The sequence below is a fragment of the Coregonus clupeaformis genome, unplaced genomic scaffold (genome assembly GCF_020615455.1).
Source record: "Coregonus clupeaformis isolate EN_2021a unplaced genomic scaffold, ASM2061545v1 scaf0474, whole genome shotgun sequence".
Taxonomy (NCBI): Eukaryota; Metazoa; Chordata; class Actinopteri; order Salmoniformes; family Salmonidae; genus Coregonus; species Coregonus clupeaformis.
This window is the reverse complement of record NW_025533929.1, coordinates 311231-334295: the sequence shown is the minus strand read 5'-3', so window position 1 is coordinate 334295 and position 23065 is coordinate 311231. Positions and strand designations below refer to the sequence as shown.

Here is a 23065-nt window from a genome sequence, read left to right as displayed (position 1 = left end):
GCGCAAACTGGCTCTAACCAGAATAGAAAGAGGAGTGGGAGGCCCCGGTGCACAACTGAGCAAGAGGACAAATACATTAGTGTCTAGTTTGAGGAACAGGCACCTCACAGGTCTTCAACTGGCAGATTCATTAAATAGTACCCGCAAAACACCAGTCTCAACGTCAACAGTGAAGAGGCGACTCCGGGATGCTGACCTTCTAGGCAGAGTTGCAAAGAAAAAGCCATATCTCAGACTGGCCAATAAAAATAAAAGATTAAGATGGGCAAAAGAACACAGGCACTGGACTTTTTCTTTGTTTCTGGCCATTTTGATCCTGTAATCAAACCCACAATTGTTGATGCTCCAGATACTCAACTAGTCTCAAGAAGGCCAGTTTTATTGCTTCTTTAATCAGCACAACAGTTTTCAGCTGTGGTAACATAATTGCAAAAGGGTTTTCTAATGATCAATTAGCCTTCTAAAATGATAAACTTGGATTAGCAAACACAACGTGCCATTGGAACACAGGACTGATGGTTGCTGATAATGGGCCTCTGTACGCCCATGTAGATATTCCATTAAAAATAAGCAGTTTCCAGCTACAATAGCCATTTACAACATTAACAATGTCTACACTGTATTTCTGATCAATTTTATGTTATTTTAATGGACAGAAAAAGAAAAAATTTATATATATAGTGTATGTACATGAAGGCAGGGTAAAGTGACTTGGCATCAGGACAGATAATAATAAGAGTAAAATAAAGAACAGAGTAGCAGCAGCATGTGATGAGTGTAAAAGTGAGTGTGTGCGAGTGTGCGTGTGTGTAATGTGTATGTATGTTTGTGTTTTGTCGTCTGCATGTGTGTGTGGGCATATGTAGTGTATGTGAATGTGTGTGGGTTTTGTGCGGGAGAGTCAACGTAGTGTGTGTGAGTGAGTGTGTATATTAACCAACAGACATTTACTGAAAACGGTATAGCCTAATAATGTTCTCATTTGATTGTTATCCCTCGCTCCCTCTTTCTTTATCTTTCTTTCTGAACGACCAGAGCAGTGCTGTCGTGACCCAGATATAGGCCTGCTGTAGTGTGAGTGCTGTAGTGTGAGAGCACAGAGAGGTGGTTAACCACAAACACACATTTTCACACTCTTCTTCCCCTCAGTGCTCTCTGTTTCCCAGGCCTGTACAGTCTATCACAGTTGAGCTGAGTCCTATAAATAAATAAATAATATTCCATTTAGCAGACGCTTTTATCCAAAGCGACTTACAGTCATGCATGCATACATTATTTTTTTGTGTATGGGTGGTCCCGGGGATCGAACCCACTACCTTGGCATTACAAGCGCCGTGCTCTACCAGCTGAGCTACAGAGGACACACACTACTAGTAGTCGTCTACTACTGCTTTATATGAATGGAGATAAGGAGGTCTTCCCATGAGCCACTTACCTGGGACCATATCCAATCCCTCCATCTTAACGGACAGGCCTCTCAACACTTGCCAAAAATGAACTAAGGAAATACAAGACATGGCAACGATCGAAGCCATTTTGAAGATTTGACAAAATATTGTCTTTGTCTATAGTTGCTAGCTCTTACTCTCAATATTGGGCTATTGTGTTATCAAAAGAGTTCCTATCACTGTCATGAGCCCTCTCACTCCACCGGGTTACCACCTTAATGTGTTTCCACTATCTTCCACTCTGCTCATCTCTCTCTCTCTACTCAGCCTAACGAGCTCCACCTGTCCCTGCTCTGCTCGGCTCTAATTACTCTGCCAGCTGCGCTGCATTACCCACTAACCTCTCCCAGTATTTAAAGTCCCGTCTCTCAGCTCTCCTTTGTCAGATCGTCTGCAAAGCTCACACCCGGAACCTGTGTGCTCGCGCTTCTGGCTCACCCTTGTTTTGTGACCCCGGACCTGCCTGATTCTTGGATACTCTTCTGCCCCAGGAAAACCAGACCTGCTTTCTGCCATTACGACTCCTGACTACTCTTCGACCCCGGTAACTCTGACCAGCCTTCTGCCTTGCTACAACGTATTTGGATTTCCCTTGAACTGTACTTCTGCCTTGTTTCATCCGCCCCGTTGTGTCTGTGTTCCTCCCCCAGGACTTCTGGACCACCAACCACCGGCGTCATCGGACGCACCGCTGCCACTGGGGGGGCACAGACCCAGCACATTGACGGGATAACCCCTGGAGCCTTCACTCACTCCCTACTTCCCTTTTCCCTTAAGTTTTAATAAACTTTCTGGTGTGACGCAATTGTGGTCCTCTTGTCGTCTGTCTGAATCGTGACAGTACGATCTGACCATCATGGACTCAGCGCACACTTCCCCCGACATGGAAACCGAAGAACCTGAGCAACCCACCGCCATGCTACGCCTGGAACACACTGAGAGAGAGCTAGGCCGCATGAGCGGCGACATCACCTCTCTGCTTCAGGTCGGCCACCAACAGCATCAGCAGTTCCAGCAGCACCAGCAGCAGTCCCAGCAGCAGCAACAACAACTCGCCAGGATCATCCAACTCCTCACCAACCTTACCCCAGCCAGTCTGCCCACCAGCCCTGCCTCCGAGTCACCTGCCCCGGGTCATTTCAGCCGCTGCCCCGGAACCCAAGATTGGAAACCCCGAGCGGTTCAACGGCGATTCTACCCAGGTCCGGCCATTCCTGACTAGCTGCCGACTTCAGTTCTCCTTGCAGCCAAGGACCTTCGCCACGGAGGGGGCTAGGGTCGGGTATGCCATCACTCACCTGACGGGCCGAGCTCGACTCTGGGGAACAGCAGAGTTCGAACGTCAAACCCCCGCATGTGCAACCTTCGACCTGTTTGCTGAGGAGATGCTGAAGGTGTTTGACCTGGATTCACCAACCGCAGAGGCGTCTCGTGAACTGTTCAGTATTCGACAAGGCAGACGTGCAGTCGCAGACCATTCCATCGACTTCCGAACCCTGGCAAGACGAAGTTCTTGGAACACACCATCGTTGGTGGACGCGTTCTTCCATAGCTTGGCTGACTATATCAAGGACGAGTTGGTCTCCCATGAACTGCCTTCCACTCTTGATGAAGCCATCGCACTGACTGTCCGGATCGACAGAAGGATACAGACCCGTCGTCATGAGAGGGGGCGCCAAGGCCCACCAACTACCGGCATTCGGAGAGATCCGACTGGGCTCCTGTCAGCTACTGCCACTCACCCAAGTCAGCTTGATCAGTCTGAGCCTATGGAGATTGGGCGAGCCTCTCTCACTCCTGCAGAGCGCCAGCGCCGCTTCACCTCAAACCTCTGCCTCTATTGTGGAGGTGATGGACATCGTGTGGTAACCTGCCCTTTAAAAGCCGAAGCTCACCGGGCATAGGGGGAGTCCGGTTGAGCTCAATGACCATCCAGTCCTCCGACCGCAAACCCTTGCTGCAAGTTCACCTCCGCCTCTCTGACTCTACTCACACCCTGGCTGCTCTGGTGGATTCTGGCGCCGAAGCCAACATAATGGACATCAAGCTGGCACGCCAACTGGGACTGGAGAACCTCCGTTTGACACCTCCTATTCCTGCCCGGGCACTGGACGGACACTTACTCGGATCGGTCACTCATGTCACGGCCCCGGTCTTGATGGGTCTGTCCGGAAACCATCAAGAAACTATCCAGTTTCACCTGCTCCCCTCTCCAGGCCAACCCCTCATCCTGGGTTACCCATGGCTCCGCCGGCACAACCTCAGCTCGACTGGGTGACCGGGGTGATCAGGAGTGGGGAGAGGACTGCCACCGAACCTGCCTGCTTGCTGCCGCACTACCCCCTCGGCCAGTACCTACTAACTCCGCCCCTGACCTCTCCCATGTCCCAGAATGCTACCATGGTCTCAGAGAAGTGTTTAACAAAGCAAGAGCCACATCTCTGCCCCCTCACCGACCGTACGACTGTGCCATCGACCTCCTCCCTGGAACAGCCCCTCCAAGGGGCCGTCTTTATTCGTTGTCTGCTCCTGAAAGAAGGTCCATGGAGGACTACATCAATGACTCTCTGTCCACAGGATTGATCCGTTCATCTTCATCTCCGGCTGGTGCTGGCTTCTTCTTTGTGGGGAAGAGGGACGGATCTCTTCGCCCCTGCATCGACTACAGGGGACTCAACGACATCACAGTGAAAAACCGTTACCCTCTCCCTCTGCTCACCTCTGCTTTTGAGTTGCTCCAGGGAGCCACTGTTTTTACCAAGTTGGATCTCAGAAACGCTTACCACCTAGTGCGGATCCGGGAGGGAGATGAATGGAAGACCGCATTCAATACACCAACAGGCCACTACGAGTATCTGGTTATGCCTTTTGGCCTCACCAATGCTCCTGCTGTGTTCCAGGCTCTAGTGAATGATGTACTGCGGGACATGTTAAACAAGTTTGTCTTCGTTTACCTGGATGACATCTTAATCTACTCCAGAAACCTGTCTGAACACACCCGCCATGTCCAGCAAGTCCTTCATCGTCTTCTGGAGAATTCCCTACGCCAAGGCAGAGAAGTGTGAGTTTCACGTCAAGACAGTGGCCTTCCTGGGGTACATAGTGGCAGAGGGAAGTATCCAAATGGATCCTGCCAAAGTATCAGCAGTCACGTCATGGCCAGTTCCGGAGAACAGAAAGAAGCTGCAACAGTTTCTGGGGTTTGCTAACTTCTATAGAAAGTTTATCCGGAACTACAGTACCGTTGCTGCCCCTCTCACTGCTCTAACCAGCACCAAGCAACCCTTCACCTGGACCCCAGCAGCCGACAAGGCCTTCAGTACCCTCAAGGTAAGGTTCACCTCCGCTCCCATCCTCCAGATGCCTGACGTGGACCGGCAATTCATTGTGGAGGTGGACGCCTCGGATGTGGGAGTTGGTGCTGTGATTTCTCAGTGGGCTGCGGAGGATAGGAAGCTCCATCCCATGTGCCTTTTTCTCACGTCGGTTGTCCCCTCTGAGTGCAATTACGACATAGGGAACCGAGAGCTGCTGGCTGTGAAGCTTGCCTTGGAGGAGTGGCGTCACTGGCTGGAGGGGTCCACCATTCCATTTCTCGTTTGGACCGATCATAAGAACTTGGAGTACATCCGCACGGCCAAACGGTTGAACTCCAGGCAGTCCCGCTGGGCCCTGTTCTTCACCAGGTTTAATTTCACTCTGTCATACCGGCCTGGATCACGCAACACCAAGCCAGACGCCCTCTCCCGTCCAATTCCAGAAGGATGACAACCCCTCCAAGGATCCTGTGTCGATTCTGCCAAGTCCCTGCATCGTAGCAGCTCTGACCTGGGCTGTTGAGGAACAGGTGCTGGAAGCTCTCCGTAACCAGCCCGGTCCCAGCACTTGCCCAGCTGACCGCCTTTTGTCCCCGAAAACCTAAGGTCCCAGGTCGTTCAGTGGGGACATGACTCCCGCCTAGCTTGTCACCCTGGCTCCACCCGCACTTACAACCTGCTCGCCCAGAGGTTCTGGTGGCCCGCTCTGAGAAAGGATGTACGGGGAATTCGTCCAAGCCTGCCCCATCTGCAACCAACACAAGTCGTCCTGCCAGCCCCCAGCCGGATTGCTGCAGCCCCTGCCTGTGCCCAGACGTCCCTGGTCTCACATCGCCCTTGACTTTGTCACGGGGCTGCCCCCTTCAAGGGGCAAGACCGTCATTCTCACCATAGTTGACCGATTCAGCAAGATGGCACACTTCATTCCCCTCCCCAAGCTCCCAACCGCCAAGGAGACCGCCCAGGTGGTCCTGGAACACGTCTTCCGGATCCACGGACTGCCAAAGGATGTAGTTTCTGACCGTGGTCCACAATTCTCCTCCGCTTTTTGGAAGGAGTTCTGTCACCTGCTGGGAGCCACAGTCAGTCTGACTTCCGGATTCCATCCCCAATCCAATGGGCAGTCAGAGCGGGCAAATCAGGAGCTCGAGAAGGCACTGCGATGCATGACTTCACGCAACCCCCACTCCTGGTCGCAGCAATTGACATGGGTGGAGTACGCACACAATTCTCTGACCTGCTCTGCCATCGGTATGTCCCCTTTCCAATGTGTTTATGGATACCAGCCTCCTCTATTTGCCAGTCAGGAAGGGGAGGTTACTTGCCCATCTGCACTTGCGTTTGCCCGTCGATGTCGCCGCACCTGGTCACAGGCCCGAGCCACACTTCTCAGATCCGTTGCCAGCTACACTACCGGGGCCAACCGTCGGAGAATCCCTGCTCCCCACCTACCATGTTGGTCAAAGGGTGTGGTTGTCGTCAAGGAACCTGCCACTCAGGGTGGAGTCGCAGAAGTTGGCACCTCGGTTCATTGGCCCATTCCCTATCATAAGCGTGATTAGCCCAACTGCTGTCCGGCTCCAACTGCCTAATTCCATGAGGGTGCACCCCACTTTCCATGTGTCTAAGATTAAGCCCATTCATGAGAGTCCGCTGGTCCCTGCTGCGCCTTGTCCTCCTCCTCCACGGCTCGTCGATGGTGGTCTGGTTTACACCGTCCCGCCGCCTGCTTCGGTCCAGACGGAGGGGTAGGGGTCTCCAGTACCTCATTGACTGGGAGGGCTATGGACCTGAGGAAAGGACCTGGGTGCCAGCTAGTCGGATTGTGGATAGGACTCTCATCACCGCCTTCCACCAACGGCATCCTGATCAACCTGCAATCCGTAGGGGCCGCCCCAGAGGGATCCCTAACCGTCCTGCCCGCTCGGCTTCCTGTCCTGTGCCTGATCCTGTCTCGGGACCTGTCCCATCTCCCGACCACGGCCCTCCGGCTTCCTCCGAGGATGAGGGCGTTCGCTCGGACCGTTCGGAGGAGTTCTAGCCCTCCTCCGGCTCCCCTCCTCCCGCCCGGCGTGGTGTTGCTCTTGGGACTTCTGGGGCCGTCCCTTGGGGGGTTCTGTCATGAGCCCTCTCACTCCACCGGGTTACCACCTTAATGTGTTTCCACTATCTTCCACTCTGCTCATCTCTCTCTCTCTACTCAGCCTAACGAGCTCCACCTGTCCCTGCTCTGCTCGGCTCTAATTACTCTGCCAGCTGCGCTGCATTACCCACTAACCTCTCCCAGTATTTAAAGTCCCGTCTCTCAGCTCTCCTTTGTCAGATCGTCTGCAAAGCTCACACCCGAACCTGTGTGCTCGCGCTTCTGGCTCACCCTTGTTTTGTGACCCCGGACCTGCCTGATTCTTGGATACTCTTCTGCCCCAGGAAAACCAGACCTGCTTTCTGCCATTACGACTCCTGACTACTCTTGACCCCGGTAACTCTGACCAGCCTTCTGCCTTGCTACAACGTATTTGGATTTCCCTTGAACTGTACTTCTGCCTTGTTTCATCCGCCCCGTTGTGTCTGTGTTTCCTCCCCCAGGACTTCTGGACCACCAACCACCGGCGTCATCGGACGCACCGCTGCCACTGGGGGGCACAGACCCAGCACATTGGACGGGATAACCCCTGGAGCCTTCACTCACTCCCTACTTCCCTTTTCCCTTAAGTTTTAATAAACTTTCTGGTGTGACGCAATTGTGGTCCTCTTGTCGTCTGTCTGAACCGTGACAATCACATTCACTGTTTGAATGCATTAAAATCATCGACTGACTTCAGAAGATTATGTCTGAAATTGCCACTTGTACATGAGATAAAAAATGCAGCTTTTTTATTTAAACCAGTTAAATGGTTGTTTACTCCTCTGCAATCAAAATGTATCCCGTTTGTTTTCAGATACAGCTGGGAAAAGGGGAAAATCATGCAAAACAGACGTTAGAAATTGTGTTGCCAGGCAACCATTTGAGGTAGCAGTTGATTCAACCGCTTTTCAGACTGGCTCAATCGAAAGTGTCAGAGTTGGTGTGTGTGTATGTGCTATTAAATTAATTCAACTGTGCAGTAACAGAAAATTGGTGAAGCACGACTCATCTTACTGCTGTGAAATACCCTCATCTGAATATGTACTGTCTGTATTAAATTAAATGTATATTACATTAAGAACATGCTACAGTCTTGGAAATACAATAGGCTACTAGTCACTGCCTGTATGAAGAATCACAATGAAATCCAATCAGTAATGAAATGGTTATTACTACCTATGTACTTCATTCAGGCCTACCCTCCAGCGAGTTTATACATGCTAAAAAAAAAAAACACCTTGATGAATTCTTAATCTATATAAAAACTGGAAAACAAAGCGTCACTACAAAATCAGTAGAAATTTATTTTCTTATCAACACTTATCAAAAATATCTGCACCGCATTTTGCATAGATGGATAACAAATATTTTACATGATTGTTAAAACAACTTATTAAAGTGAAAAGTCAAAAGAAAAGAGGGTTTTAGCTAATTCAGGACTTTGGTCACACTGTAGATACTATCAACAAACTATCTATTTCTAAGCAACAGACTATCTGTTGATAAGCAACTGCTTGCTAAGGTTAGGGTTAGGGTAAGGTTTAGAATAAGGGTTAGGGTAAGGGTTAGAGTTAGGGCTAGGGTTAAGTTTAGGGTTAGGATAATGGTAGGGGCTAGTAGATAGTTTAAATGTTACTGATAGTCTGTAAAGCATCTACAGATGGACTATCCAATTAAAGTTTTACCAGGATATTTTACAAACTGTTAATGAGAAAATGCAGCAGACCTACAATTTCCCTATGTACACAAGAAAAAACAGATAATTTAATAACAGGACTAAATTCCTATTGACTGGAATAACTCATGAACATCCTTAAATACATATTTGAAACTAAAGCCTTGGACATTTCAATAGCCTATCAACTCTCTCTCTGAATATATTTTTCTTACATCCAAATAAGATATATTATATCTATTCAATAAGGAATACAATAAATATTGCAAATATATTATTGTAGGTTACTAACCAATTTTTGTTAATCAAATATATTAACCTAATTTACTTAAATATAACAATGAGAGAAAACATTGAACAAATATTTAATAACATTTGTTCATAACTTAAAAACACTGTCAGGGCCATCAGTCTCAAACAGCATGTCAAAAAAAGTAAAGATATTCCAAGAAAATAATCCTCAATTTCAAAATGTTCCAAGAACATAATCCTCAATTTCGATCAGTTTCTTCACAGATCTGTATTCCATATGGATTGACTCATATGTACTGTACTCAACTATCCACAGTTGACTGATCCTTCCACACAGTACTGTTGAAATCTGAACCTTCCAACCCATCTCTGCCCGCTGTCGCGGATGAGGATGAGGATGATGTCCTGAGCTCCGTATGTGGGTAGCTCCTCCTCTGCTTCCTCTGACGTCACTTCCTTCTCTATGTGACATCAGTAATCCACGGAAAAGTGGCTGGGTAATCCATGTCCAGAATTTCAGAATTCCTAAGCGACAGCATTACCAGTTTTTCCACTTTCCTCCCAGCCTTCCAGACCAGGTAATCCCAGACTTGGCATTTAGCCAAATCATCTCTCCTCCTCTTCCTCAGATGAAGGTGTACTGGGTGAGGCATCTCTAGACAGTCTGTGCCCTACAGGGTAAAGGTGCCAGGTGAGACGCCCAGGATCAGTTGGCGTACTGGGCATAGAAGGCCACCTTGACGCGCTCTATCTGGTGACACAGCTTGATGGCTGGACCCAGCTTCAGCTCCATACACTCCTGGACTGTGGGCAGGGTCAGCAACAACAACGCCTGGCCATCTATGTCCTGCAGAGAGAAAGAGAGAATACGATAAGAGTGAGTGAGAGAGAGAGAGCATGAGAGTGAAAGAGAGAGAGTGAGAGAGAGAGAGAGAGAGAGGATGACGATGTTAATGATAATGTGAAGAGAGAATCTGTACATCAAACAAGAAAGTGTGTTGTTTTGGGGACGTGTGTGTGTGTGTGTGTGTGTGTGTCTGCATGTATTTCGGAGTGTGTGCACTGTGTGAGCACTGTGTGTGTGTGTACCTGCTCCTGGAAGATCTTGGCGAGAGCAGCACAGTCAGTGGAGGTGATGAAGGTGACCACGTCGTCTACGGACCACTCCAGAGGGTTCCTCTCCAACACCAGCTGGCACTCCTCCTCACAACACTCCACCTGCAGGACCACAGGACACATGGCCAGAAAGATGAATCTACATACAGGGCCTTTATCGACTGAATATGACATCAGGACGTCATTCACTGACCATACATTTACATTTTACATTTTAGTCATTTAGCAGACGCTCTTATCCAGAGCGACTTACAGTTAGTGAGTGCATACATTAATTGTATTATTTTTATTTTTTATACTGGCCCCCCGTGGGAATCGAACCCACAACCCTGGCGTTGCAAACGCCATGCTCTACCAACTGAGCTACATCCCTGCCGGCCATTCCCTCCCCTACCCTGGGCCAATTGTGCGCCGCCCCATGGGTCTCCCGGTCACGGCCGGCTACGACAGAGCCTGGATTCGAACCAGGATCTCTAGTGGCACAGCTAGCACTGTGATGCAGTGCCTTAGACCACTGCGCCACTCGGGAGTACCTGGGGCACCGGCCAACAGGGAGTCAAAGTACTCATCAAATACTAAATCACATCTTCATTAAATGTGGGTCTGTGTATGTGTTTGTCTCTGCGTGTAGCATTCTATCTCACCTGCATCTCCTGTCTCTTGGGTGGGTGGTACTTGTTTCCCTGGTTATATGACAGGGACCGAGTGCTCCGCCTCCTGCTTTCAGGACCCTCATGGCTGCCCGAAGCTATGCCGGTATGGGTGGCCCTGCGTAGCGTCACGGCGCGCCGCGGCCGGCTGTTAGCCACCTCCACAGAGGAAGTGTCTGTGTGGTCCTCGCGCGGCTCAGAGCTGGTGCCTTCTTCACTGCCCGACTGCAACATAAGATCCTCTTCATCCTCGTCTTCATCACTGTCCTGTATGGAGTTATAGGGTCAATCTTAGTGCAGTGACAATCAAGTCCATTATAGAATAGAGAGAGACACTAAGAGGGAGAAGGAAAGAAAGACAGAAAGAGAGAGAGAGAGAGAGAGAGAAAGAGAAAGATAAAGAGAGGGGGGAGGGAAACACAGATAGGAGATATGTATTTGTATTTATTATGGATCCCCATTAGCTGGGGTCCAGCAACATTATGGCAGTTCATACAATTTTAAAAACATTACAATACATTCACATATTTCACAACACACTGTGTGCCCTCAGGCCCCTACTCCACCACTACCACATATCTACAGTACAAAATCCATGTGTATGTAAGTGTATAGTGCATATGTTATTGTGTGTGTGTGTGCAGGAGTCTCCTACAGGAGACAGGAGACTGAGGGCACCAGCATTTACTCTTATACACATGAGAAAGAGAGACATGGAGATAGCGACAGACAGACCGAAATAGAAAGAGAGAGAGACAGACTGAAATAGAAAGAGAGAGAGACAGACAGACAGACAGACAGACAGAGAAGCGAGAGAGAGAGAGCGAGAGAGAGATCTGTCAGACCTGTGGTGACCCTGCAGGAGTGTAGTCCACTGCAGACGAGCGTCGTTTCTTCTGGACAAAGATGGCCTTCCTCTTCTTCCTGCGTCGTGTGGGTTTGGCCTCCAGACTCTCCTCTCCTCCAAACGGCTTAGACAGCTTCCTCTTCTTACCGTAGTAATATGCTGGGGACACAACACTCAATACAGTTCATATTGGCTCAATTCTCACGCAGGTTAGCTATTAATTTAAAGGGGGTTTTAATCAAACAAATGGATGTGTGTATTTTCGTGTGTGTATGTGTGTTTTTTGTGACAGACACACAAACTCACACTTGTAGAAAATTACTGTATTTGTTCGCGCACGCACACACCAACCTACAAACATATATGAAGTTGATCTTAGTTCCCATAAACAGAAACCCACACATAAACACACATGTACAGTAACCACACCCTACACACACTTACTGTATTTGGTCTTGGTCTGCATGGCGCAGTTCTCAGGGCACTTGTCTGTGACTTGGACGGGGCTGAAGAGGTTGGGACAGCACTGCAGCTTCATACACACTTTACGACAGAAGTCTGGGATCTGCTCTGCCAGACGCACGATCCGGATGGACGATCGATACGTCTTCCCTTTGTATCTAAGGAGCGAGAGTGAAACATCAGTGTCAGCTCAGGCCAATAGTATTATTCATACAGGACCTTGCACTCAGGATGTTTACGAGGAGCATGCATGTTCTGATGTGGCTTGTCTTGTGACTTTGTAAAATGGGTTCTAATGGTCATTCCAATCCTGGACGAGCTCCTCCAGGTGGGACTCACTTGGCTTTGAGGGTCTCCTCGTGGCAGTCCCAGTGCTGGTCCTCTACATCCTGTAGCTCCCTCAGGACACGCCCAGGCTTGTAGGCTGCATTGATCAGCATGCTCAGCACCTGCATGGGGACACACAGGAGAGAACTGTGGAAGCTGAACACCATACTGAACACACTTTCTTTAAGACATTTTTTCGCTCTAGTTTTCAAGTTAACGTGACACGAAAACTAGAGAACAACTCAAACCAGTAGAACACAAACACACGAACCTGCAAACACACTCAAATGAGCAAGGACACACACTCACACTAGGGGGTATCTAGGGAAATTAAAGGCTGTTTTTGCTGAGTTACTGCGTGTTTGTGTGTGTGTAAACAGAAATGACTGACAGTTCACATTCAACTGAAGCTGCTGCTGAGAGACTGCAGGTGGTTAACAAGACATCTCCTTATCTCTCTCTCTCCCTCCCTCTCTCCCTCCCCTCTCCAGTCCTTTAATTAGGCATATGCCTCTCTACCTCCTCCAGAGTCTGTTGTTCGTTTTTTCGGATCCCTTAGGGCTCTGGTCAAAAGTAGTGCACGATGTACGGAATAGATTTGGGTGCAGCCAGTAGGTTGATGTACCTCTACCTACCTCTTTGAGGACCAGAGTGCATTTCCCCGGCCCTACAGCCTGTGGCAGCTCAGCGATGCGGCCCTTGTTCAGGTAAGGGCCAGAGAAACAGCGGTGGTTCACATAGATCCTGGAGCAGCAGTATCTCCCATTGGCTGAGCCTGGGGAGGAGAGAGAAGCATCATGGGACATCAGACAATCTGCCAATAACAGACAGATATAAGAACGTCAGGCAGCCTATCAAGTTTAATCTCTTGTTAGACTATATAGAAGTCCAATTAGTGAGAAATAAAATCAGCCCAATTCTGATTCAAGTTTTTACTAATTGGCCTTTTGACCAATCAAATCAGCGCTGAAAAATATGTGACGTAAAATAATCTGATGTGATTGTTCAAAAGACCAATTAGTGGAACAAATATCAGAATTGGGCGGCCTGTGTAAAAGCAGCCTAACACTTACATTATGTATGACTTGTGTTATAAAACTCCACTGCACTGCCTTGTTAATGAGGCTTGTATAGAGGTGTGATCTACATAACAATGCAGTGTGATTCCACACCTCAGTTTACACTTTGTTACTCATACACCTGTAATTGCACAGCTCCGGTTGAATAGTGATTAGACAAATTATAAATATATAGAATGGCATGGGGACTCTTATGGACACAACACTGATACACACACACACACACACACACACACACACACACACACACACACAATAAATAAACATAACATTGGCTGTGTAAAATGTTGAGAGGAGTATGTGCTAACAGAAGTGTAATATTGATTAAAATGTAGAGGTTTGTTAGAAAGCAACACTTTTCTGAGACAAGCTGTGAGGTACCAATCAGCAATTGTGAAGCGCAACTGTTAGACAGACGAATGTTGTTTGCTCATAAATATGAATCTGCTTTGAAACAGGTGTGGCTAATGAACACAACCCAGGTACACACACACACACTCATTCTGTTTACAGGGCTTTTCCATGTTAATCATGATCATCATTAACTCTCATTTTCATCAATTGCTGTAAATAAATCATCTCATATTTGAATTATCAATCTTGTTTACCCGTATCCATGGCAACGGGCTCGCAGAGGTTGAGAGGGATTGTCTCCACGGGTTGGGGCGGAGCCAACCTACAGACAGAATGTCAATCAATCCATGAACCAATCAATCAAGTGAACAGCCAAGCCGTCCAATCACTCAATCAACAATACAGCTATTTAAGACCCTGTCAGCTTTAGCTTAGTGTGATACATGTCCTTCCCCAAACACTACTGAACCACAATGGAAAAGAATGAGGGATACTGATGAATGAGTCCCTTGGGGGCGAGATATGGTAAAAGAGGTTAGACGACAGGGGTTGACAAAGTGTTACTGAAAGCCTCATATGTTGTCTCTGAACGACCACATCCCTGATCCTTCAGAGCTACGTTTCCCAGCCGCTACTGAAACATGTCATTTGTCAATATAACAAATCTGTCCGCTGAAAAAAAGGCAATTTCCAAGTGAACAGCTAGCTACTGTTTCGGTGGAAAGGGTATGGTTTGAGAGAGAGGGGCCTTGAGGCTTTTTAAGGAATCTACTTGAGTGTGTTCTCCATCTAGGGTTTTCTATTGTAAAGTATAGGGCGTGCATTTCTGTGGGTGCTGAAATGGCTTGGCAATGCATTGATTTGTTTTTAGAGTGGAATAGCAATCTGTGTGATGGAACTGTTAAAGTGCTGGATGGGGATTTTCAAAAGGGAATGGAATAGTGAGGGTTTTAAATTGGAGTGGTTCTCTGTAGTTTTGGAGCATCAGCGAACTTACTGCTTCTCTGGTTGAACGACGGCTATCTTCTTCTGCTGCTGGCCTACAATCAACAGAAAATAATAGGGTTTGCACTGTGCACAGTGTGTGTGTGTGTGTGTGTGTGTGTGTGTGTATGTGTGAGAGAGAGAGATGAGGGATACATACAGACAGGCTTCAGTGGTGGAGTCAAGAGGTAGGCATTGGTCTCACACCATCCTACAGGAAAGATGTCCATGGACTCCACATCCACAATACACTCCGGGACAGACTTAGATAGACCTGGAGAGGGACAAAAGAGCATGGGGTAAGACAGCTGTCCATGCACACGCACAAACGCACGCACACACACACACACGTCTCACCTTCCAGTCTGAGCCACAGCAGGCGACCCCTGACCTGTGTGATCTGAGCCACACACACCTCGGCGGGCCTGACAGGGTTAACGGCCTCCAGCCACATGTCTTTAGCGAAGCCTCGGCTCTGCCACGCCTACAGACAGCCAATGGGATAAACAGTAGACATAACAATGGATCCTTCTGACAATTAAGAGGGAATGTCTGTGTTGTTTATGTATAATCATTAATTTAAAGGTGCAATATGCAGAAATCGCTCCACCATTTCCTTATGTGACAAAACAAGCAGTCATTGTGTACAGACTCATTGTACCATCTAAACCATTGTGGAAAATATTTTCCATAACCAAAAATATTGTATTTTCAGCTGTTTGAAGCTGGTGTACAAAACCTAAAGTAAAAGACGCAAAAACGAAAGTTAACGGGAAGCATATAAATAGTGCAGAAAACAGACCCAAGCATCTTAGACTTGCTTTCAATGAGAATGACAGATCTATGACTGACATTTATGTGAATTTGGTCGGGTCGCCCAAAAAGTGACATAATGCAGCTTTAAGGGGGGTGGGGACAGGGATGACAAGAGGGAGATAGATGGAAATGCAGGAAGAGGGGGGAGGGAGAGAAGGATGAGGACAGTGGGGAGAAGAGGCATTGAGAGAGGGAAGAGGAGCGGGATGGAGAGAGAAGGATGAGGCAAGGAATTGAAGGAGGAAGGAAGATAAAGTATCTTACATCAGGGAAGCATGCGTCGGGGGCGGTCTCAGTCCCACTTTGTTTCAGGTAGTCTGCCCAATCAAAGTCCTGGCTCAAGTAGCCCCTGGGCCGCTCTAGACCAATCCCGTTCTTTAGACACCACTGGACGGGGAGGATGCCCGGCGACTCAGCATGGCACACCAGGGACAGGGGTGTGGCCTCTGGAGTGAGGTCATCCACTGTGACCTGGAAGTAGTGCTCATTGTAGACCTACAGAGAGAAGAGACAGAATGATGGGGGCGATATAACCATGGCTTCATTAACACATAGAAACACTTTTAAGGGTATGACTAGGTTTGTTTGGTGGGGTTAGATACAGTTGGCTAAGGTTTGAGATGGTCAGGTAGGCTCACCTGTGTGACAGATACAGGGCAGATGTGGAACGGCTCCAATGGCGACACCATCTCCAGCTTCATCCCCGTCCTGAAGGAGTGTTTGATCAGGTCTGCATGGTCCTGAAACAACCGAGTCACAGTGTAAAACACACACGTTATAATGGTCATTGCAAACAGGCTTTGTTAACAAACACTAAAGCAGTGGGGTTAGGCTATATAATGAAAATCATATTACTTTGTCATTACTTACTAGCCTGCTCAACTGCTCAAATATGCTCTGAGTTAGATCAAATAATGCCTATGTGAGTCTAACTAATTGTCTGTGACAGGTGTATTTGACCTATAGAGACAAATATAGCTAGCTAGTATGGCCCTTTAAAACCCACTGCCATGGAGGCGTGAGGCAATCAGACAGGTCCAGCCAGATCACTGTAGTCTGTATGACAGGTACACACCCAGACTTAAGAGGGGCGTGGGAAAGACAGCAGCTTATCACTACACACCCACCATAAACACACCCACCATAAACACACACCCACACACACAGATAGGAGCGGAGGTGTCTGAGCCATGTAGCATAAAGATTTTACATTGACATTTTAGTCATTTAGCAGACGTTCTTATCCAGAGCAACTTGCATTCATCTTAAGATAGCTAGCTGAGACAACAACATATCCCAATCGTAGTAAGTACATTTTCCCTCAACAATGTGGCTATCAGCAAAGTCAGCGCTATTAGGAAAAGACAAGTGCATCTTTTTTTTTTTGCCATGGGATTTATTTATGATACTCTTTAAAGAGGTAGGGTTTCAGATTTTTCGGAAGATGGGCAGGGACTCCGCTGTCCTGACATTAGGGAGACGCTTGTTCCACCATTGGGGTGCCAGGACAGAGAATAGCTTTGACTGGGCTGAGTGGAATCTGATAACATGATATTGTCTGTTAAATGACTGATTGGAACTCAGGGGTTTGACAACATTGATTAAGTGAGTATTGGATTTGTGTAACTGTTTAACCACCAGCCCCACATGGCCTGATCGCACACACAGTAAGAATGGTCATGGGAACTGATGAACCTGCACACCTGAGCAGGCAAGAGTACTCAGGAAGTGGGTTGTGTGTAGAAGCACTTCCTGTGTCACAGGGCTACTTCCTGTGTGGCTGACCCTCACCTTAAACACCTCCAGGGGCAGTGGGTTCTGCTGGGCCTCGCTCCGCGCTGCCTCCAGGGCCTCCTGCCACTCGAGGGCGCGCTTCAGGCCACGCAACTCTGAGACAAGAGAGAGAGATGTCAGAGTATAACTCTCAAGCTCAGCATCAAATGAAAGACCTTACAAATCTCTCCCAACTGTTTATTTAAAAGGGATAGTGCAATATTTTGTCTATCAAGCCCTTTTTCTACTTGGCATGCTAGCTGTACCTGTAGACCTCTAGTCATTGTGCTAATGCTAGTTAGCAATGGCTCACGAAACTACCTTTAGCTTCCTTCAAACTGCATGCAGACATAAAAATGGTATCCATGACTTCATCTGACTCTGGGTTAGTAGAAAAAGGGCTTCATTGCCAACATCTCACACTATCCCTTTGAGCAAACCTCTCCCAGTGCTTCCCAAATGTTTATTTTTTAAATCAGATGTCATTTAAAGGAATAAGTCTTACAACCACATGACCCTCCCCTTCCCTCCTCCTCCCACTCTCTACAAACTGGCTTAACTGGTCCTCTGTAGCTCAATTGGTAGAGCATGGCGGTTGTAACACCAGGGTAGTGGGTTCGATCCCCGGGACCACCCATACGTAAAAATGTATGCACACATGACTGTAAGTCGCTTTGGATAAAAGCATCTGCTAAATGGCATATTATATTATATTAACTGAAACCTGGGACTGGAGACACTCATATGGATTTCTATTGATCATTTGCAATAATTTGGAGAGGAGATTTCTAACGTTATGTAGAGTTGTACATTTTCCATTTTGTGTTCCAACAGTCGACCAGTATATGTATGTCTGAAGGAAAAATATTATGTGTGTCATTGCAAGTGTGAGTGTGTTGCTATGATTGTGACATTGCGTGTGTTGTGTTCTGTGGAAAGGCAAAGGCGTTTTTTGATACAGTCATCAGTTCTGTAGAAATTGAAACTGAAAGATCTACATCTCGAATATGAACCGAAGCCACGTTGAGTCATTCAGAGAGAGAGAGAGAGAGAGAGAGAGAGAGAGAGAGAGAGAGAGAGAGAGAGAGAGAGAGAGAGAGAGAGAGAGAGAGAGAGAGAGAGAGAGAGAGAGAGAGAGAGAGAGACTTCATAAGGGGGTTTATGATATTGAACAGAGAGAAGGGAAACTCCCAGCTGTTCTGAATGGCGTAAAACATAGTCATAAAAACGTATGGGTGTAACATTGATCCTCACTAGATCAAGGCCACCATTTTATCCTAATCTATGGCTCTCATGGGATATAATTCATAAGTATACCCTTAATAAACTGTAAGTCCAATAGAGTTGGAGAGTCCTGGAATGTTGCAGGTTTTCATTTCAGCCCAGCACTAACACTAACACAGCTGAATGTGACCCAGAGCCCCTCACTCCATGCAGTTATGACCCCGCCCCCTTACCTGCTGGGGGCTCCAGTGACAGGCGGTTCTCCTGAGCCCAGCCCAGTGGGCGGAGCCTCACGTCGAGGTAGAACAGCCAGGTGTCGTGGGCGTCGTCTTGGAGACCCACATGGCGCAGGCGGAGCCTCCCGCCGATGTTCTGGGCGACGCGGGCGGCCCAGTAGAGGGAAGGGTCAGTGAGGTCCCGTACCTCCATCACCGAACCCTCCAGAATCAGATCCACTGTGTTCTTCCCCCTCAGAGGCTGGAGAGAAGGATGTGGAGAGGGAGGGGGAGGGGGAGGGAAAAAGGGAATCGATGGAAAGAATTCAAATCTGTGTGTACAGTGCCTTCAGAAAGTATTCACACCCCTTGACTTTTTGTTGTGTTGTAACCTGAATTTAAAATAGATGGTGTCCCCCAGGGCTCAGTTCTAGGCCCTCTCCTCCTCTCTCTATACACCAAGTCACTGGGCTCTGTCATATCCTCACACGGTCCCTCTTATCATTGCTATGTGGATGACACTCAACTACTTTTCTCCTTCCCCCCTTCTGACACTCCATGGTGTCCCCCTCCCAGAGTGCAAAGAACCTTGGCGTGACCCTGGACAACCCCCGTCGTTCTCTGCAAACATCAAAGCAGTGACTCGCTCCTGCAGGTTCATGCTCTACAACATCCATAGAGTACTACCCTACCTCACACATGAAGAGGTGCAGGTCCTAATCCAGGCACTTGTCATCTCCCGTCTGGACTACTGCAACTCGCTGTTGGCTGGGCTCCCCGCTTGTACCATCAAACCCCTGCAACTTATCCAGAATGCTGCAGCCCCCTTGGTTTTCAACCTTCCCAAGTTCTCCTATGTCACCCCGCTCCTCTGTACACTCCACTGGCTTCCAGTCGAAGCTCACATTCACTACAAGACCATGGTACTTGCCTACAGAGCAGCAAGAAGAACTGCCCCTCCCTACCTTCAGGCTATGCTCAAACCCTACACCCAAACCCACCTAGCCATCTTAAGATGAATGCAGTAACTGTAATTCGCTCTGGATAAGAGTGTCTGCTAAATGACTAAATTGTAAATGTAAAATGTGTCACTGGCCTACACACAATACCCCATAATGTCAAAGTGAAATTATGTTTTTAGATTTTTTTCAACAAATTAATAAAAAATTATAAGCTGAAATGTCTTGTCAATAAGTTTTCAACCCCTTTGTAAAAAAATTAAAAAGAAGTAGACATTGAATATCCCTTTGAGCATGGTGAAGTTATTAATTACGCTTTGGATGGTGTATCAATACACCCAGTCACTACAAAGATACAGGCGTCCTTCCTAACTCAGTTGCAGGAGAGGAAGGAAACCGCTCAGCGAGGCCAATGGTGACTTTAAAACAGTTACAGAGATTAATGGCTGTGATAGGAGAAAACTGAGGATCGATCAACAACATTGTAGTTACTCCACAATACTAACCTAAATGACAGAGCGAAAAGAAGGAAGCCTGTACAGAATAAAAAATATTCCAAAACATGCATCCTGTTTGCAATAAGGCACTAAAGTAAAACTGCATCAAATGTGGCAAAGAAATTAACTATATGTCCTGAATACAAAGCATTATATTTAGGGCAAATCCAACACATCATGGAGTACCACTCTTCATAATTTCAAGCATGGTGGTGGCTGCATCATGTTATGGGTAAGCTTGTCATCGGCAAGGGAGTTTTCTTTTTTTGATAAAAAGAAACGGAATAGAGATAAGCACAGGCAAGATTCTAGAGAGATCCTAGAGGAAAACCTGGTTCAGTCTACGTTCCAACAGACACTGGGAGACAAATTCACCTTTCAGCAGGACAATAACCTAAAACACAAGGCCAAATATACACTGGAGTTTCTTAACAAGACGACATTGAATGTTCCTGATTGGCCCAGTTACAGTTTTGACTTAAATCGGCTTGAAAATATATGGCAACCCTTCAAAGTGGCTGTCTAGCAATGATCAACAAAATAAAAAATGTTAAAGAATAATGTGCAACATTTGTACAATCCAGGTGTGCAAAGCTCTTAGAGACTTACCCAGAAAGACTCATAGCTGTAATTGCTGCCAAAGGTGATTCTAACATGTATTGACTCAGGGGTGTGAATACTTATGTGAATGAGATATTTCTGTATTTAATTTTCAATACAATTGCAAACATTTCTAAAAACATGTTTTCACTTAGTCATTATGGGGCATTGTGTGTAGATGGGTGAGAGCAAGCATTTTGAATTTAGGCTGTAAGACAACACAATATGGAATAAGTGAAGGGGTATAAAATACTTTCTGAAGGCACTGTATGTGTGATTTCCCCTCTTTGAGAGGGAACTGGTATTATCTGGGGTGAAACCTCAGCTCAACATACAGAGCTCAACAGATTAGCTAAAGCTCTAAATGTGTTTATGGTTAATACAAGGGTGTCACCTACACATACACTGTCTCATTATCTCTCTCCCTCGTTCTCTGTCTCGTACTCAGTCACACGCGCACTGAGACAGTACTCACCCCTTCCAGTAGGTTTGCTGGTGCGGTCCGTGAGCCAGTCAAGTCCTGGATGAGAAAATCTGTCCAGTCACTGTACTTCTCTTTGATGGCTACAAGACAGAACAGAGAGAGAGAGATAGATGGTCAAATATACTGTGCATGCAAAACCCTACATGACTATTAGCACCAGGCTAAGCAGTGAACAACCGTGGAAAACAGTTAGCTACAGAGCACTGCAGTATAGAGCAGTCCACATAAACAGGTGTTTAGAGAGGTACAATGGGAGTATGGTAGAATAAGGCAGGCATGAACGAACACATGCATCACCCTCTCCAGAGCCATTTAAACGGCTGGTTCCTGCTAATTTGCATAGGACATGTTTGTTTACTCCACTTTCTGTTTCCCACAGTGCAACAGTAGTGATGTATAATTCATGGTGCATCGTGGGTCTTGATTTGACTTTGACTCCACGCTGACTAGTGACTTCCCACAGGCATACACAGGTCTACCAAAGACAGTACAGTAAGAAGATAGGCAGAAAGTGCTTCTCCAATAGAAATCCCCCGATCACACTTGTAGGCGATGTCATGGCGACGTTGGCTAGCTAAGCTCATGCATAGAAACATGTCATGGGGTTTAACGGTCGTCTCGCACCGAACTGCGCATGTGCAGGCCGTCAAATCAAACGCACTCCTTCGATATAAAGTTGTTTTCCACTAAAATGTAAACGTTTCAGTTTGTCAATTTCACAAGGTTGGAGTAATACCATGTTCAACTACTTAAAGACATTGGCTCGAATCTAGGTTGTGCTTTTAGTTTTCATGAAAATGAACAACTATGCAGGGGTGTCAAACTCAATCAGCACAAGGGCCATATTGAAAGAAACTGCCATTTGGCGTGCAGCACGTTGGCAGTGCTTGCTGTGACTTGTAGTGCAGCGCATCGCGGGCTCTATGTAAGCGGGCCAAAATGAATTGACAACCCAAGTCATTGCGCAGGCCTTGTGTTTGACACATGAGAACTAAGGAATCATTTTTCACTTCTCTCATTGACTTCTCAAACCCCCAAAACCGGCCTAGTCTGCTTGGTCTGTTTCACAATTGTTCCCGGAAGTCTCGCGATGTTTAGAAACTCTGTGGTTCTACTAAGTCACACACACACACACACATCTCTCTCAAGCAAAACTAGACATCTATTTTTAAATGACAAATTATTCAGCCCTCTCCAAAGACATCTAATACTGGCAGGTTTACAGTCACTGATTGGACACAAAGATTCAGAGAATATCTGACTCAATGGGGCAAGGTGAGATGAGTCACCGTAGAATGACTAGTGGCCAGCAGTAGCCTATATCATGGAGGATTACACTGCTATCTGTTATTAAGCCAAGCCACACTTAGAAAACAAATAGAATAATTAATTCCTATGGGAGAGAACAGAGGTATTTTTCCCTCATTTTATATTCTCTCATTAGTATATTCTTCTGAAGCCAGATGAGACAGATTTAGAGAAACAGTCAATTAATTTTCCTACAAACAAATCTGTCTCGGGACATGGCCGATCCCTTTTTCCATACATGGTGCAAATACAGTTACAAATAATGTCTCTCTGCCCCAGTACATCTCTCCACCAGCCCTGGTTAATAATAGTGTTTTTTCCTGTCAGAATATTTTCTTTCCACACACACGGTGCTCCTGATGATCTCCGGTGTGCAGAAATAGATAAACTATTTTTACAGATCCTGCTAGATTAGTCATCAAGCCATTTAGAATAGGCCACAGAGCAGAATGCAGGCTGCTCCTTTGGCATCTGAACTTCAGCCCCTCCCCCTCTCTCCCTCCCTCCTTTTTCTGTTCTACCTCCTCGGCTCCCTCCGGTCCAGAGTGTATTT

At 47.0% G+C, this 23065-nt stretch overlaps 1 protein-coding gene across 4 annotated transcripts in view; it reads right to left on the bottom strand.

Annotated features, from left to right (window-relative positions):
* Positions 1-8424: 8424 nt before the first annotated feature.
* The window catches only part of LOC121559067 (scm-like with four MBT domains protein 2), a 34131-nt gene continuing 19490 nt past the window's right edge, over positions 8425-23065 (bottom strand). For 2 of the 4 annotated variants that reach the window (XM_045215579.1, XM_045215580.1), the window contains 17 exons: positions 21196-21284; positions 18683-18926; positions 17244-17341; positions 16091-16192; positions 15717-15947; positions 14994-15120; positions 14797-14910; positions 14650-14692; positions 13907-13974; positions 12855-12994; positions 12232-12341; positions 11875-12050; positions 11737-11781; positions 11429-11589; positions 10578-10850; positions 9907-10035; positions 8425-9664 (listed from right to left, as the gene is read on the bottom strand). In XM_045215579.1, coding sequence (XP_045071514.1) covers positions 9524-9664; positions 9907-10035; positions 10578-10850; positions 11429-11589; positions 11737-11781; positions 11875-12050; positions 12232-12341; positions 12855-12994; positions 13907-13974; positions 14650-14692; positions 14797-14910; positions 14994-15120; positions 15717-15947; positions 16091-16192; positions 17244-17341; positions 18683-18926; positions 21196-21284 — 2291 coding nt within the window. In that variant the 3' untranslated portion in view covers positions 8425-9523. The remainder of the gene's footprint in view (positions 9665-9906; positions 10036-10577; positions 10851-11428; positions 11590-11736; positions 11782-11874; positions 12051-12231; positions 12342-12854; positions 12995-13906; positions 13975-14649; positions 14693-14796; positions 14911-14993; positions 15121-15716; positions 15948-16090; positions 16193-17243; positions 17342-18682; positions 18927-21195; positions 21285-23065) is intronic. The other 2 variants (XM_045215581.1, XM_045215582.1) reach the window with 1 other exon arrangement.